Source organism: Mus caroli, unplaced genomic scaffold, assembly GCF_978045245.1.
Source record: "Mus caroli unplaced genomic scaffold, Mus_caroli_1 scaffold_6, whole genome shotgun sequence".
Taxonomy (NCBI): Eukaryota; Metazoa; Chordata; class Mammalia; order Rodentia; family Muridae; genus Mus; species Mus caroli.
Window position 1 is genome coordinate 15,847,874 of NW_028227261.1, and position 16,975 is coordinate 15,864,848.

The window sequence follows — 16,975 nt, forward strand, 5'->3', positions numbered from 1 at the left end:
ATGATCAGGACACTGCTGCTCTCTGCCTTGGTGGCTGGAGGTAACCTATCTGGTGAAGCTGGGAACCTGAGTCTCCTGCTCTTCTCTCGAGCTGCTGTCCCCTCTCCAGTCCCTCCTGGAAAAGGGCATGGTGACACACTCCTTGTGTCAGCCTCAAGAGCCTAAGACAAGAGGGTGGCGAATTTAAGGCCAGCTTCAGTTAACTATGTCAAAGGGAGCTAGGAGCTGGGGTGGAGGACAGGACTCATGGACCTCGAAGATCATTCCAAAGCAAGGGTTTCCTGTTGGGGTTCAGGTATGCCCAGAAAAATCACACCCAACCAACACAATCCTCTCTCAATCTTCTCTTCACAGCCCTCAGCTGCGGGTACCCCACTTATGAAGTGGAGGATGATGTGAGCAGGGTAGTTGGGGGTCAAGAGGCCACACCCAACACCTGGCCCTGGCAGGTAAGTCAGCCACACCAATGGGTGAGCAAAGATGAGGCCGGGTAGAAACACAGATAAGATACATTCTGACAACCTTGCCCAATTTGGGGGCTGAGGGAAAGGTTACTTCTCCAGAGACTTCAAAGGGGAGCGGCCCACCACTCTGAGACACATTTGTAATGCTGCCGATTTAAAATTAGACGCTTGCTGGCACATACAGGTTACTCCATAAGTCAGTCACCTCTCCTATGCAAATGTTCAGTGCTGGAAGAGACCAGTCAGAGCTGCTTATGCAAATTAGTTCTTTGTTGTTGTTGTGGAGGGGTTGTTTGGTTTTGATTTATTTCTCAGTGTAACTTTCTTTGATTGTCCTGGACTCTTTCTTAGACCAGGCTGGCCTTGAACTCACAGAGATCCTCCTGCCTCTACCTCCGAAGTGCTGGGATTAAAAGTGTGCCACCATCTGGCTTGCAAATGAATTCTTTGTTATAATGTTACCAGTGAAAATAACTGTTTGCTTACACTGATCTAATCATAGTCATATCATATCAAATTGAAATTGGACACAAGCACAAATTACTAGGTCTTTTCATAGTATGGATGTGACCTTTACAATCGATATATTTAAAAATTTCTTGCTGGTGTTGCCTTAAACTCAGCTTTTGGGAGACAGAGGCAGGAAGATCTCCAGACTGGAGCCAGCCTGGTCTACAGAGGGAGTTCTAGGCCAGCGGGTCTACAGAGGGAGTTCTAGGCCAGCCTGGTCTACAGAGGGAGTTCTAGGTCAGCCTGGTCTACAGAGGGAGTTCTAGGCCAGCCTGGTCTACAGAGGGAGTTCTAGGCCAGCCTGGTCTACAGAGGGAGTTCTAGGCCAGCCTGGTCTACAGAGGGAGTTCTAGGCCAGCGGGTCTACAGAGGGAGTTCTAGGCCAGCCTGGTCTACAGAGGGAGTTCTAGGTCAGCCTGGTCTACAGAGGGAGTTCTAGGCCAGCCTGGTCTACAGAGGGAGTTCTAGGCCAGCCTGGTCTACAGAGGGAGTTCTAGGCCAGCCTGGTCTACAGAGGGAGTTCTAGGTCAGCCTGGTTACAGAGGGAGTTCTAGGCCAGCCTGGTCTACAGAGGGAGTTCTAGGCCAGCCTGGTCTACAGAGGGAGTTCTAGGCCAGCGGGTCTACAGAGGGAGTTCTAGGCCAGCGGGTCTACAGAGGGAGTTCTAGGCCAGCCTGGTCTACAGAGGGAGTTCTAGGTCAGCCTGGTCTACAGAGGGAGTTCTAGGCCAGCCTGGTCTACAGAGGGAGTTCTAGGCCAGCCTGGTCTACAGAGGGAGTTCTAGGCCAGCGGGTCTACAGAGGGAGTTCTATGCCAGCCTGGTCTACAGAGGGAGTTCTAGGCCAGCCGGGTCTACAGAGGGAGTTCTAGGCCAGCCTGGTCTACAGAGGGAGTTCTAGGCCAGCCTGGTCTACAGAGGGAGTTCTAGGCCAGCCTGGTCTACAGAGGGAGTTCTAGGCCAGACTGGTTTTCAGAGGGAGTTCTAGGCCAGCCTGGTCTACAGAGGGAGTTCTAGGCCAGCCTGGTCTACAGAGGGAGTTCTAGGACAGCCTGGTGTACAGAGGGAGTTCTAGGACAGCCAGGGCTCCATAGCAAGACTGCCAGAAATTAAAGAAAACATAAGATGAGGGTTGAACTAAGTGCTACAATGCAGGCTCACTAGGTAGCACAGGCTGACCTGAAATTCTCCATCCTCCTGTCTCGGCCAGGGCTCTGAGTGTTGACATTACAGACATATCATGCCCTTCTTAGTCAAATTTTTAATATTTTGTTTGTCATAGGTTTTTTTTTTCAGTTTTGCTGTTGATTTGAGACAGTTTCTCCCACCCAAGCATCTGTTCTCTCCATCTCCCTCCCCCAGGTCTCCCTGCAGGTCCTTTCCTCCGGAAGGTGGCGCCACAACTGTGGAGGCTCCCTGGTGGCCAACAACTGGGTTCTGACAGCTGCCCATTGCATCAGGTAACAGAACTCCATGGTTGCCTGCTCGCCTAGCTGTTCACGGTGTCCTGGAATGGCACTCAGCCCTAGAGCACAGATCCCCAACTGGACCGATCCATGGGCTGTAAATGAGCCCTGGAGAGAATCCTCACACACCTGCCTTAGGCGCAGGTACACATCTATAGGTGGTTCAGGGTTGCAGGATTCCCTGTCCATACCCAGCACTGCACTGAATGCCCCGTGCCATAGGACACAGAGGAAGAAGCAGCCCAGCACCTGCCTTCCTGGGATAACCAGTGATGGTTCTGGAGTGTTTCCTTGATAGCACTCTGCACTGGGGTGTCCTTGCTCACAGAGACTGGAGGTCGGGAAGAGTTCACTGACCTCTCTCTTACTCTGCCCCTCACAGCAACTATCAGACCTACCGTGTGCTGCTGGGCGCACATAGCCTCTCCAACCCCGGAGCTGGCTCTGCTGCTGTTCAAGTCTCTAAGCTTGTGGTCCACCAGATGTGGAACTCCCAAAACATCGGCAATGGGTATGTTCTGTCCTGTCTGGGGCTCTCAGGGGTAGGGTTGGCAGCCACACAACTCTGCCTCCTCTGAAGGGAAGGGAGTTACAGGGGCCCATGCGGGAATGGTGGAGGAGGGAGAAGCAAAGACCATGGGAGATCCTGCCACCCTTCCTGCAGGGTCAGCCAGGGATCATACATGGGAAATGACAAAGGTAGACGGGTAGAGTGAACACACTTTCTGCTCTCTCTTTTTTCCTGACCCAGCTATGACATTGCCTTGATCAAACTGGCCAGCCCAGTGACCCTGAGCAAGAATATCCAGACGGCTTGCCTCCCACCCGCTGGCACCATTCTCCCGAGAAACTATGTCTGCTATGTCACAGGCTGGGGCCTGCTGCAGAGTAAGTAAAAGCAAGCAGGGGACCCCCCAAGGCCTGGCAGAGAAGGGAGGTGCTGGTACCTCTGTCCCTAGGGTGTTTGGCTGCCTTAGAGGGACAGGCTAGTGGAGACTGGTAACTATGTCTGGGCTTCAAATCTCAGCATTCTTATTTGTATGATTCAGGCACATTGCTGAGCCCCTCTGGTGACTTCCTTGTCTGTAAAATGGGAGAGAACAGCACAGGGAGTGGGGTAGTGGCTATATAGGGTTGACAAGGTACAGAGAAGACAAGAGACAAAGAAGGCGAGAGAAGACAGTCCGTGGAAGCACTAGTGACTACAAGAACGACTAGTACTACTATCCACTGTGCATTGACCACACTGTGTCTTTCATGGAGCCCAAGGCCAGAGCTCAGAATAACATGTACTAGGTGACCTCAGGGTTCCGGGAAACCATGAAATCCCCAAGGCCCTCATCAGATTGTCTTCTCGCTGCCTAAAGCTGGGTTTGGCTATCCCAAGTCTTCTCATTGGATCGGTTAGAGCTCTGATCACTGGTGAGTGGATCAGAGATGAGCACTTGACTGGAGCTGAGCCAATAGGAACTGCAAATAGAGAAGACGCTCTCCTGACAAAGAAGAGTTTGCAGTGGTGGCCATTTTATTCTCCATAGAGAGCAATGATGTCCAACAGCAAACAAGGAATTTGGGACAGAGAGGCAAGGAGGTAGCCCAGGCTACTTGGATATACACACTTTGCACATGCTGGGCCCTCTGTAACGCCTATCTCCTCATGTGTAAAGTACAAGGTCTGTGGGGATGGTCACAGATATGTATGAAGTGCTTTGGAGCCAGGAAAGTCTTAACCAAGTACTAATTAGAGCAGTCTTCCATGTCCCATCTGCCAAACAGGAATAAATATCACTGTGAGGACTGGCCCGTTTGGAGAGCATGATACACTGTGATTAAGGAATGATAATGAGGAATGGGGGGTGGGGATGTTGAGTAACTCAGTGGGTAAACAGCTTACCTTGCAAGCATGGGGACACACGTCCTCAGAACCAGTGAAGGAAGCCAGGTGTGGTTGTGTGTTCTTACGATCCCAACTATGGGCAAGTAGAAACAGGCAGATTGCTGGGGTTCAATAGCCACCCAGCCTCACCCAATTGGGTGAGCCCTAAGCTAAGGATAGACCTTAACTTAAAAGCCCACGTGGTGGCGCTAGAGAAGCAGTCCTCAACCTGTATGGGTTGCGACCCTATGGTGATTGTATATCAGATGTCCTGCTATTCAGATATTTACATTAATATTCATAACATTTTCAAAATTACAGTTATGAAGTGGCAATAAATAATTTTCAAGGGTGGGTGTTACCAGGACATGAACTATATGTATTAAAGACTCACAGATTAGGAAGGTTGAGAACCAGTGCACTACAGGTTGACTTCTGACTTCCACATACAAACACACACACACACACACACAGAGAGAGAGAGAGAGAGAGAGAGAGAGAGAGAGAGAGAGATGATTAAATGATGTTTATCCTGGCCATCCTTGGCAGTGATGTAGACAATGTCACTGGGCTCATGAGGAAAACTACCCTGACAATAGAGTAATTATTCCAGCCAGAAGGCTCATGGCAGCTCTTTCTCATAGGAAAGTCAGAGAAACCTGTGGAACTAGCCCAGCAAAAAGAGGAATTCTAAGCCAAGGGCAGACACATAGCTAGATGTCAGGAACATTTTAGATCAAGGCCGTGTGGAGCCTGGAAGAAACCAGAAACTCTCCTTCCAAGTCTTTTCTGCCTCATCCTTCTCCACACAAAAGAAAATGGCAGCCACTGCACACGCCAGACTCCCAAAGCAAGGAGCTCATTGGCTTTAGGGTTGAGTCAGATGCTCACCCTGAACCAATCACCAGTAAGTAGCCAGACCACCAACCAATCAACTGAGGACACAATGCAAACTAACCTGGCCAGCTGCAGCAACCTTGTGGAAGGGACAGGGTAACCTGGACCAGAAAGGGAGGGGTCGACAGAAGAGACAGCAGCAACAGTTCTCCCTCTCATACCCCTGTGTTGTATACATAGCTAACAAGCTCCAAGGATCCTCCTGTCTCTGTCTCCGTCCCCACCCCGAAAGCCATACTTGGCTCTTTCCACGCACACTGGGTATCTGAACTCAGGTCTTCACAATTTCACGCTAAGCACATCCTCGTTTGTCCCATGGTTTCCTCTTTACTTGGGAGCCCCCCTCATGCCTTCTCTCCGTGGTCTCATTCAGCCAACGGGGCCAGTCCTGACACCCTGAGGCAGGGCCGCCTGCTGGTTGTGGACTATGCCACCTGCTCCAGCGCTAGTTGGTGGGGAAGCTCTGTGAAGACCAGCATGGTGTGCGCTGGTGGTGACGGCGTGACCTCCAGCTGCAATGTGAGTATCCCCAGTCGGGTGTCTACGGCAAAAGGCTACACGGATGTGGTGTCCTGGGAGTTGGGGGTAGGGAGGTGCCCTAGGATCCATCTTCTCCTTCCTTCCTGGGCAGGAGCCTTGGAAACTTCTAGAACATTTCAGAACCTGTCCTTGTTCTCCTCGTCCCCAGAGAACATGTTATTAGTACCATCGCCCTCTAGCGTTCTCTTGACCTAACTGCTAGGAAGTCTTTAGTCTTCTTTGGTTCTCACCCAGATCTCTCATTACTGTCATCTGACAGTACCGGCCCAAAGTGGCCCCTTGGGTAGCTGCTACAGAAATCTTCTTAAAGACAGTGTCAGGAACCAAAGGACCTGGTACAGGCAGATTCTACAGAGAAAGACAGAGGGGGAAGGGAGCCACACCTCCAGATGCACTCAGTGCCTTGACTAGACCCACACCCTCACACTCTACCCACAACAAGTCTCCCTCCAACAAGTCCCATTGTCTGAACAGTTGCCTTCTCTAGTGAACCAGAGAAGCTCATTCTGGCCTGATGGGCTCTCATGAGGGTGAAACGAAAAGAGGCATAGAAATGGCATAGCTGCCAACTTGGAACACATACCTACCGCTCCAGCACTGGGGAGGGTGAGACAGGGGGATTGTTGCACATTTTAGCGTAGCCTGTGCTACATGAAAGACCTTGTTTTTGTTTTTGTTTTTTTTAAATAAGTAAGTAAAAGATGAGCAGAGCCAACATGATAATCCACACCTGTCATGGCAGCATTTATGAAGGTGAGGCAGGAGAGGCACGTTGTGAGGCTCTTTATCCAAAAAATAAATACCAGCTCCTAGAGGCATGGTACCACCACCTGTAACAATAAGGCTGGCTTCAGAGGACATTGTCCTTGTAGAACAACATACTAAGAACCAGGCCCCTCTAGGCACCCTCTTCCTCCCTTCATGCCCAACTCTGGCTTCCGCAGGGGGACTCCGGTGGACCACTGAATTGCCAGGCATCTAATGGCCAGTGGCAGGTGCACGGCATTGTGAGCTTCGGCTCCTCTCTGGGCTGCAACTACCCCCGCAAGCCGTCTGTCTTCACCAGGGTCTCCAACTACATTGACTGGATCAACTCGGTAAGAACTGCCATCCCTGAGCCCACAGCCCTGCCATGAGGGGAGCCAGGGGTTCCCAGAATCAGCAAGTGGATCGAATTTCTTCTTAGGGGTCTATAGGCCCAGTCCCCACCCTCCAGTGCTGTCGGTGATAGTTATCTGCAAATCCCACACCCAGATTGAGACTCCTACAACCTTAACTTTTTGGCATTTAATTCTCCTGAAGAGTGCCCCACCCCCAGGCCACCATAAGATGAAGAGCTGCCCTGACTGCCCCAGGACAAAGGACTATTCAGTTCTATGTCATTGGGCCACTCCCAGGCAAATGGGGCTAAGTTAATCTTCTGTGCCTGAGTTCCAGAGAGTCCTCTTGTGGAAGCTCAATTTCCCTTTTACTATAATAATCACACAATATTAAAAGAGTAATATCGACTGTTAGGCAATAAAGCAGCTGCCCTGCAAATACAAGGACTTGAGGTCAATCCCCAGGACCCACGCAAAAAGCCAAGCATGGTAGGCAGTGCCTGTGATCCTAGGGCTGGAGAGGCAGAGCCAAGAGGAACCCAGAGGCACACTGGACAGCCAGAGCAGCTGAGAGTCCAGGCAGTGGTCAGGGTATGGTGGGGGTTGGCAGGGAGCAGGAACAACTGCAGGAAATTGGCAGTCAGGGGCCCTGGGTGAAGATTAAAGGAGCACAGGGTCCTGATAGGGACACTAGGAATGGGGAAGACTCTGCACACAGGGTGTATTTTAATCCACTCTCTTGGTTGGCTTTTCTGTAAAATGGTTTGGTTTTCTTGAACTGAGCCAGACTCCTCAGCAAGTACAGCTGGCTGTACCACAGAACAGGCAGGGTGGTGGCACATGTGGCAACGCCCACAATGAAAGGAAGCTGCCACTAGCTCATCGACCCCCAATTATATGTGCAGGGAATGTTAAATTGAGTTAGGTGTTATGAAAGCCAACTATGAACTGACAGCTAGGAACGTGTACCCAATGGATTGGACTGATAGAGCCAGCCTGAGGGAGCTTCCATGATGACTGACTGCTCTCCCCTGCCTGCCTCTCTCTGGCCTTTGTCTGCTGGGTCAGTTCAGCACAAGGAGACTCAAACCCAGAGCTCCCAAGAAATCTTGTCAGGGCTCAGAAATGGATCAGTGGGATAAAGGGGCTTGGTGCCAAGCCTAATTTGTGGTCTGAGTTCAATCCCTGGGTGTGCTGTGGTACATACAAGCACACACCACGAGTTGATGCTTGTTGTTGTTGTTGTTGTTGTTGTTTTTAACTTATTCACATTGTTTTTTCTTTTTTTAAGTAAGTTAGAGAAAAATGGAAAATCAAGAGAAAGGTTAGGGTTTGGAAGTTTTTGTTGTTGTTTTGTTTTCTGTTTTAGTTTGTTTTGATTGTGAACTGAGGACAGGGGCCATGACTAAATTTTGACAGAGGGAAATCGAAAGCCAGCTTAGAGTATTTCGAAGGAGCCTCCATGATTGGGTGGAAGGATGCTTCTGGGCTCTGTCTCAGCCAGATCCTCTGATCCTCTTTTTGTTCCCAGCTGCTGCATTAGTTAGAACACAGCTGAACCTGGCAGCACCTTTGGGACCCAAAGCTTGACCTCTTGTCCCACCACCTGCTGTTTCCAGCCATGGGCAAACACAGCAAGGCATATGGCTGGGCCCAGGAGTTAGGAAGACCAAAAGGGGATAGCAAACCTTGCTGGTACCAGGGCAGAGCCCCCTGCATTCTTGGGACAGTGGCCAAGGCCATAGAATGTTGGGAGACAGGCAGGGGTTGAGGGCTGAGCAGTCAGCTGTCCCTGGAGAAGCTGCAGAGGAGACAATGGGAGCCTCATCTGGTCCCAGCCCAAGGTGCTGTGTGTGTGTGTGTGTGTGTGTTTGTTTTTAGTGTGTGGACACAAACAGCTGCAACCCTAAGGGGGTGCCTCAGAACACACCTGTCTAGACAGCCTTAGGTGATGATCTGGAGCCAACAGGCCACCAATAAAAGGCACAAACAACCCCAGTATTCATCCCTTCAGCAAATGTCCACTGAAAAATGCCAACATGGGAGACTTCAGCAATCACAGCTTTATTGTTTTGTTCTGAAGGGAATACATTGCTTTATTTAAAATATTGCTTATAAAAGGAACACAAGTGTGTATCACGTAAGAAATGAAGATTCCCCTGGCTTTAACCTTTGTGCCCATTCCACAGAGGCAATTGCTGTCAATTGTATGCTCTGTGCTCATCTGGGCCTTGTGTGCATAGAAGCCAAAACTGCAAAACAAAACAAAACAAAACAAAACAAAACAAAACAAAGCAAAACAAAACAAAACAAAGGATCCTGTATTGCCAGAGATGGTGGTGAAGATGCATAATGGCCAGGACTTGGCAATCAGAGGCAGGAGGATTGTTTTAAGGGCAGCCTGGGCTACATGAGACCGTGTCTCAAACAAAACCAACCAAACAAATGTAGCCAAGCATGAAGGTAATAAGGCTAGCCTAGGCTACATAATGAGTCCCAGCCTCAAAACAAACAACAAAGAAAATCCCACAACTGCATGTGTAGATGGTCTGCTCACCGTAAGCCATCAACACATTTTACTTGTTTAATGAACTCAGCTGGCACCTGCCATTCTGAACTGTGAGATGCCTATGCAGTAGTGCACACTTTTAACACCAGGACTCAGAGGCAAAGATAGGCAAATCTCTGTGAGTTCAAGGCCAGTCTTGACTTCATGGTGAGTTCCAGGACAGCCAGGGCTACACAGAGACCCAGTCTCAGAAAAAAAACAAAACAAAACAAAACAAAACAACAACAAAGAAACAGATTACATAAAAAAAAAAAAAAACCACCTCATACCCATCTGTACAATTGGCATGTAATGATTGGTGATTCCAGGCCTTCCTGGCCTGACACCCAAGCAGGACTCCAGGCTAAGACCCTTCTTGACCCCTCTTGGCCCTAAGAGTCACTGAACTCAATGCCCAGTGTTTCGGTTAACCTCTTCACTCTCCTGTGTATCCTGCAGGTGATAGCAAGGAACTAACTGAAGACATCACTGCCACTATCCCCCTGGAAATGCCATAGAAAGGAAATAGTAATAAAGTAATTTATGAATCACATCCTCGAATGAGTCTGTCTTCTTACCCCGACACCCTAACCTCGGGGCCCTGAAAGCAATGCTCTTTCAGGAGGAGACTGGGCAGTGGGATGGAGATTTTGTGGTCAGCCTGGGCTACAAAGTCAGACTCCGGCTCAAAAATAAACAAACAAGGCTTGGCACTCCTACCATCTAAACTCAAGTGGACTTTCACAAAGCAAAGAGCAGAGGAAACCAGAAAAATAAGTGAAAGGCAGAACTGCTTTAAAGACAGGCGATGGCACATTCTGCAGGGAGTCCCAGCACTTCACTATGCCTGGTCACTGCCACCTGGGGACCAGGCTCACTTAGCAAAGAAGACAATGGGAGAATGGGAGACTCCGAACAGCAGAGCTCTGTCCTGGTGTCCCCACTAGGGTAACCATGATCCTTCAGATAGGAGACTTGATCTGTGGGGACTCCTGATTCCTATCTCGGTCACCTCGTCGGCTCAGGCAAGGACGTTGGAAGGCACAGAGGAAAATCTCAGGAAAAATCAAGTCTCCTTTGTAGGAAGGACAGAGATGGGGTAGGGACAATACAGGCAAAATACAGTCCTATTGCCTAAGATTTATTGTGAAGAATATATAATGTGCTCAAGGAAGAATTATCCCTTCTGGCAGAGATGCAGCCCAGATCCAGGTATGCACACTGGGCCAGCTGGACTGTGAGTCTGGAAAGGAGAGATGCATAGACCCCTATGATGGATGCCCCGCCTGGGGGGGCGGGGAGGAGTGCTGTAATATCCCCCAGGGCATATGTGACAATGTCTGAAGACATTTTTGGTTGGCAGATCTCACCAGGGGTGCTCCTGGCAGTCCACAGGTGGAGGCCAGAGACAGCTTAAAACACTCTACAACACAAGGGGCAGTCCCATGACAGGATTATACAACCCCACATGTCAGTAGTACATTGGCAGAGAAGCCCTGTTCTTGAGAGTCCCAGGGCACAATCCCTAACCACAGATGAAGGGGCCAGGCGGCATCCACAGTGCCCCGTCTTCTCCCCACTATCGCCACTCCACATTGCCCTCCAACCTGGAAGCTGCTAGGAACATGTTTGCATCGCAAAAGGGAAAGAGCAGCCTGCCCCAGTTCAAAATCCTTCCTTAGCAGGACAGTTCTGGCCTTGGCCGGCTCCAGGCCATGAGAGCTTCGGGCAGAATAATGAGGCAGAGAGCAGCCCCCAGCCTCACGAAGTTTTAAAAAACAGCTTTTTCCGGAGGAAGTTAAAACAGCCAGGAATCTGCTTATAAGTCCCTTTCTCAGAAACAGCATTGGCGACCTGCAAAACAGAAGCACGGGGGTAATCTGTGGGTGCAGTGTCCTTGACTGACACAAGGGCTGAAAAGGGCTCCCAAGGAGAGGGCCACTGAAGGGGCCGTCTGAAGGCAATGCCACCTTCAACCTCCTGAGGTGGGTTACAGAACAAACCCATTAGGTAGTGTAAAAGAATGGAAAATTCAGGGCTAGAGAGATGGCTCAGCGGTTAAGAGTGCCGACTGCTCTTCCAAAGATCCTGAGTTCAAATCCCAGCAACCACATGGTGGCTCGCAACCATCCGTAACAAAAAATCTGATGAATAAAATAAAATCTGAATATTTATTAAAAAAAAAAAAGAATGGAAAATTCAAGGTTTGGTTTGGTATGGGTTTTGGTTGTTTGTTTTGAAACAGGGTTTCTCTGTGTAGTGCTGGCTGTCCTGGAAGTCGCTCTGTAGACCAGGCTGGCCTCAGACTCCAGGTCTTCCTACCTCTGACTCCCAAGTGTTGGGATTAATGGAGTGTGCCACCACCACCTGGTCATGTTTCTAATACAAAAATTCACAGTTCTAATCAGACTGAAAGGTTGAGGGGGCAAGAAACATGGGAGACTATGACCCAAAGACCACATGTGTCCTTCTTGGCCCTTTACGATCCCGTCTCAGGACCAGAAAATGACCCCTATAGCCCCAGAGTGTGTATCTGAGCAAAGCAGTGGAAATTCTCAGGATCCGCACTGGGAGCAAATGCTGGGGAAGGGGAGGGGCTGTTTTGCCCTAAAGAGGGAAGAGCTATAATGCCCTGAAGGGGAGGGGCTGCTATTCCCTGGAAGGGGAGGGACTGCTATGCCTTGAAGTAGGAGGGGCTGCTATACCTCGAAGTAGGAGGGGCTGCTATACCTCGAAGTGGGAGGGGTTGCTATGCCCTAAAGTGGGAGGGGCAGTTATGCTCTGAAAGGGGGGGGGGGTCTGCTGTGCCCTGAAGAGGTAGGGGCTGTTAAGACCTGAAGAAGGAGGGGCTATAGTCCCCTGAAGCGGGAGGGGCTGTTATATGCCCCCTATTCATTCTCACTGAGGCCTGCAGGAAAGGGACACACTAGACAGAATCACAATGGTTGAAGGTCAAGAGTTGATGACATGAGCTTGGGATGTAGCTCCACAGGCCCCTAGCACCCCATAAATTGGCTGTGTGGGCAACACCTGTAGTCCAAGCACCCAGGAAGTAGAGGCAGGAGAATCAAAAAGTTCAAGGTCATTGCCCACTACACAGCATTTTCTAGGCCAGCCTGGGCTACAAGAGACCCTATCTAAAAAGAGAGCATGTGGGGGACTGCCACAGTGTCCAGGGAACCAAGCTTTTGAGCTATCCCATCCAGCATTTAAAACCACTCTCATCTGGGACCTGGGTGTCTGTCTCTAAGTAGGCAGGGGAAGATGGCACTTTGCAAACAAGACCAATGTCATCACCATGGTTGCATTCCTCATTTGAGAGGCAAAACACTCCCTGATTCTCTGTCAGAGGCCTTCAGCCTTTGCCTCTGGCTAGGGCCTGCTGCCCTGCTCTCCAGGCCTCTCTGCCCTCAGGAAGAAGTGCTCACCCTGAGAAGGAGGGACTGCAGGTCTTCAGAGCGAGCCCACTGCTCCAGAATGCCATCCAGGGTCTCGATGTACCAGGAGCCACTTTTCTTGTCCCTCCAGGAGACAAAACCTACCAAAAGAGGAGAAAGGCTGAAACCTGCCACCGAGCAGAGGGGTGGCGCAGTCCTTGGCAGAGTGGGCAGGCTGCGGCCAGATCCAGACTGTGGCTCAGTGGCATGGGGTGAGGGTGGCCCTAGCTCCTTGGCTCCCCACTACCCTTCACCATCGACCCCACGTGTCAGGCTGTGCCTCTACTTTTCTCAGCATGGAAATCAAGGTTCTGAGAAGTCAGGGGTCTCAAGAAGGTTGAAGGATGCACCCTACCACCAAGTGCCAGCCCCTGCTCTGAGGGAAGTGCCAGCCCCCTCCCCAGGGTACTCTGCAGGACAACCTCAGCTACTGCTCTTAATCTGCATGCCAATCTGAAGCCTTGCCTACTTCAACTGAGAGGGGCCACGGAAAGGTGAAGGAGCTGCTGAGGGCCCCATAGACTGAGCCTGACAGAAACAAGACCTCAGGGAAGAGCTGCCCTGGGTTGTTGCAGATGCATGCATGAGCTCACCTGGGAAGGTGGAGTAGGACACAAGGATGTCACTGGGGGTAGGCAAACTTGACACAGCATCCAGCTGGTCCATGGGCCTTGGGCTTTCCTGATATGGGACAGCATCTGGCTCAGAGTCACTGTCCAAGGCCCTGCCTTGAGAGGAAGTGCAGGCCACCTCAAAGCCATGGTCTTTTGCTCTGCAGGAAGCAAAAAGAACAGTCACCTGACATCACTAATGTCTCCGCGGCACAGGGTGCTTCTCCTGACAAGGGAAAAGCCTAGACTGGAAGGCTTTGCATGTGAGCTGTGCCAATACAGGAAGGGAACAGAAACTGAATATAACTAATAGAGCACGCTTGTTTGAGACAGGGTCTCACTTATGCAGCTCTGCCTTATGTGGAATTCACTATGTACACCAGGCTGGCCTCGAACTCACAAGAGATCCACCTGCCTCTGCCTCCCAAGTGCTGGGATTAAAGGCATAAACACAGTATTTATGTTTAATTGTGTGTAGACTCGGGGTATGTGCACATGAGTATAGTTACCCACAGTGGCCAGAAGAGGGAGTCAGATCTCTCATCAAGCTGCCCAAAGTGTGTACAGGGAACAGAAAGCTGCCCAACACTGGTGCTGGGAACTTACCAGGGTCCTCTACAGCAGTATGCACACTTAGCCCCTGATGAATCTCTCCAGACCCAGGCTTTGAACTTTGATCACCCTGTCTTGGCTTCCTCAAGAGCTGAGATTACAGGTCTATGCTAACAGGCCCAACCATCTGGACTTTTGGAGCTACCCCAATTATTTGACGCTACCCTGAAACAGAGACTCCAAACTAGGCCAAATAGGAGGGTTCTCACAAAATGGGGCTCAGTAGCACAGGCAGTAGCCTGGATCCCAGCGGGTGGAAGAAGAGAACTGACTCCACAAAGATGCACACGTGTGAACATACATGCTAAGTTTTATATAGTGTGTGTGTGGACACATACACACGTCACAGCTAACAGAATCTGTGTCAATGTGTACACCTCTTAAACCCACTATTTCCTATGAAAATAGCGCAATGTGGCCCAAGGCCCTCTACAGAGAGCCCTGACTAATGTGAGCTGAAGGCTGTTATCACCCAAATGGCCACTGTCGGGGAAGTGACACAAGAAAGCAGAAGAAGGAGCCAGAGAGGGACATCAGCCACATGTCTATCCATGTGTCACCCTCTGTCTGCAAACTGCATGTGAAGCCGAGCCACGGGTGAGGATAAACCTGTCTACATGCAAGTCTGGCCCCCAGTAACAACATACAGCAGGAGGCAGAACGTCCCCTCAGCAATGCAAGCCCTTAGCTGCTGTGGCTGACTGTGGCTGCTCTCTGCCTTCTCAACATAAGCTCTAAAATTCTGAAGAGGACTCTCCCCAGGATTGACAACAGGGCATGTCTGAACCATGCTGGGCTCTGGCCAAGAGTGTCACACTGTTTAACACACTCACAACACTATACCCATTGCTGGCTCTGGGGGGACCGTTTTCTAACCTGGTTCTATGCCACCACTTAACAAAGGGTAGGTAATGTGTTGCCTTTCAAACGAAAATGGTGACATTGAAAACAGCAACAATAGAGCCACCAAAATCCTGGGCTGACATCTGCATGTGACATCTGCATGTGTGTGTACAGGATACCCAGCCAGGCCTGAGAGAGGATGTCACTGCTTCTGATCATAGGTGACATGGCACCACCAGGTGGCAACAGCATTAAACAGCAGGCCATACTTCCTGGTTAAGGCAAAGCTAGACAAAATCCACAAGAGGGAACAATTTTGGAGGGTAGACAGGATCTCATATAGCCCAGATTAGCCTGAAACTATTGTTTGGTCTCTCTATAGCTCTGGCTGTCCTGGGACTCACTATGAAGACTACCGAGCCTGGAACTCACAGAGACCCTCCTGCTTCTGCTTCCCAAGTGCTGGGATTAGCCTTGTCAAGGAAGGGAGCACTAGGGAAGACTTCCTGGAGGCAATGACAATAAATTGTAAGCAGGGGGACAGGAAGAATTGGGAGCTAGAGAGATGGCTCAGCAGGTGAACACACTGGGTGCTCTGGGAAGGCTGTGCTGAGGAAAGCCAGGGCAGGCACAGCGGCAGGGTCCAAGTCATCAAAGGCCTTGATGGCCTTGCCAAGAAATCTGAAGAGTTCATGTGTGTGGGACCAAATTCCTACTGGCTTCTGAAATCGGGGTGGGGATTGGGGGTGGGGAGACTTGGAGAGGTGACAAGCAAGCAGCCCTGTCCCTGGAGTTGGCACCCACTCAGCAGAGGTGACAGCAAGCAGCTCCGTCCTGGGAGCTGGTACCCACTCAGCTCTCTTCCTTGTTCCCTCTGTGTCTTTCAGGGTTTGGGGTTGGAGCATCATCTCAGAACACCCTAGAGCAGAAATAGGGTGAACAAGAGGACATCTCCATGGCTGAAGGGGCACAGCTGCTTTCTCCCTAATGTCAGTATGAGAGAAAACAGCACTGGGAACAAGAGGGGGACATGCGGGGCGCCCCTGAACCCTGGGAGCACTGGGGAGGGCGTATGTGGGAGCACTGGGGAGGGCGTATGTGGGAGCACTGGGGAGGGCGTATGTGGGAGAACTGGGGAGGGCTTACGTGGGAGTACTGGGGAGGGCTTATGTGGGAGCACTGGGAAGTGCATATGTGGGAGCACTGGGGAGGGCGTACGTGGGAGCACTGGGAAGGGCATATGTGGGAGCACTGAGGAGGGCTTATGTGGGAGCACTGGGCAGGGCTTATGTGGGAGCACTGGGCAGGGCGTATGTGGGAGCACTGAGGAGGGCTTATGTGGGAGCACTGGGCAGGGCGTATGTGGGAGCACTGGGCAGGGTGTATGTGGGAGCACTGAGCAGGGTGTATGTGGGATTTCAGGGTTGTTTTGTCTTCTGGTTTTGGCTTGATTTTGGTTGGTTTGGGGTTTTCAAGGCATTTTCTCTGTGTAGCCTTGGCGGTCCTAGAACTTCTGTAGACCAGGCTGGCCTCAAACTCAGAGACCTGCCTGCCCCTGCCTCCAGGTGCTAAAACCAAAGGCATGCACCTCATTTATTTATTTTGAGATGGGCATTTAATTATTTATTCACTCATTTATTTGTTTATTTTTGAGATAGGCTGTGGTGAATATACCTGGCCCGTGGGAAATGGCACTATTAGGAGATGTGAGAGCAGGTGTGGCCTTGTTGGAGGAAGTGCATCATTGTGGAGGTGGGTTTGAAGCTCTGCCGGGTATGCAAGACACCCTCCTCCTAGCTGCCTGAGAGTCTCTTCTGGCTGCAGTTGGATCAAAATGCAGAACCCTCAGCTCCATATCTGCCTCCAGCACCATATCTGCCTGGACGCTGCCATGCTTCCTGCTATGATGTGAATGGACTGAACCTCAGGACCTGTAAGCCTGCCCCAATTAACTGTTGTCCCTTATGAAAGCTGCCTTTGCCGTGAGTCTCTTCTCAGCAGTGAAACCCTAACTAAGACATAGGGTCTTATTGTACAGCTCTAGTTGGCTGCAAACTCACTCTGAAGACTAGG

General features: G+C 50.6%; 1 protein-coding gene and 1 pseudogene across 1 annotated transcript; one reads left to right on the forward strand and one right to left on the reverse strand.

Annotated features, from left to right (window-relative positions):
- LOC147004182 (chymotrypsin-like elastase family member 2A) lies at nt 1-9,952 on the forward strand. The gene is made up of 8 exons (XM_085838733.1): nt 1-40; nt 355-449; nt 2,335-2,432; nt 2,821-2,949; nt 3,190-3,326; nt 5,585-5,730; nt 6,696-6,848; nt 9,859-9,952. The coding sequence occupies exons 1-8, from the start codon at nt 1-3 to the stop codon at nt 9,874-9,876; spliced, it is 816 nt and encodes a 271-aa protein (XP_085694859.1). The 3' UTR covers nt 9,877-9,952.
- LOC147004183 (caspase-9-like) overlaps nt 8,897-16,975 on the reverse strand; it is a 20,122-nt pseudogene continuing 12,043 nt past the window's right edge.

Excerpts from the sequence above, each read along its gene's own strand:
- LOC147004182 (XM_085838733.1), top strand. The coding sequence starts at position 1 with ATGATCAGGACACTGCTGCTCTCTGCCTTGGTGGCTGGAG. Across the intron at positions 41-354 it reads CTCTGCCTTGGTGGCTGGAG|CCCTCAGCTGCGGGTACCCC; the intron begins GTAACCTATCTG and ends TTCTCTTCACAG. Across the intron at positions 2,950-3,189 it reads TCCCAAAACATCGGCAATGG|CTATGACATTGCCTTGATCA; the intron begins GTATGTTCTGTC and ends TTCCTGACCCAG.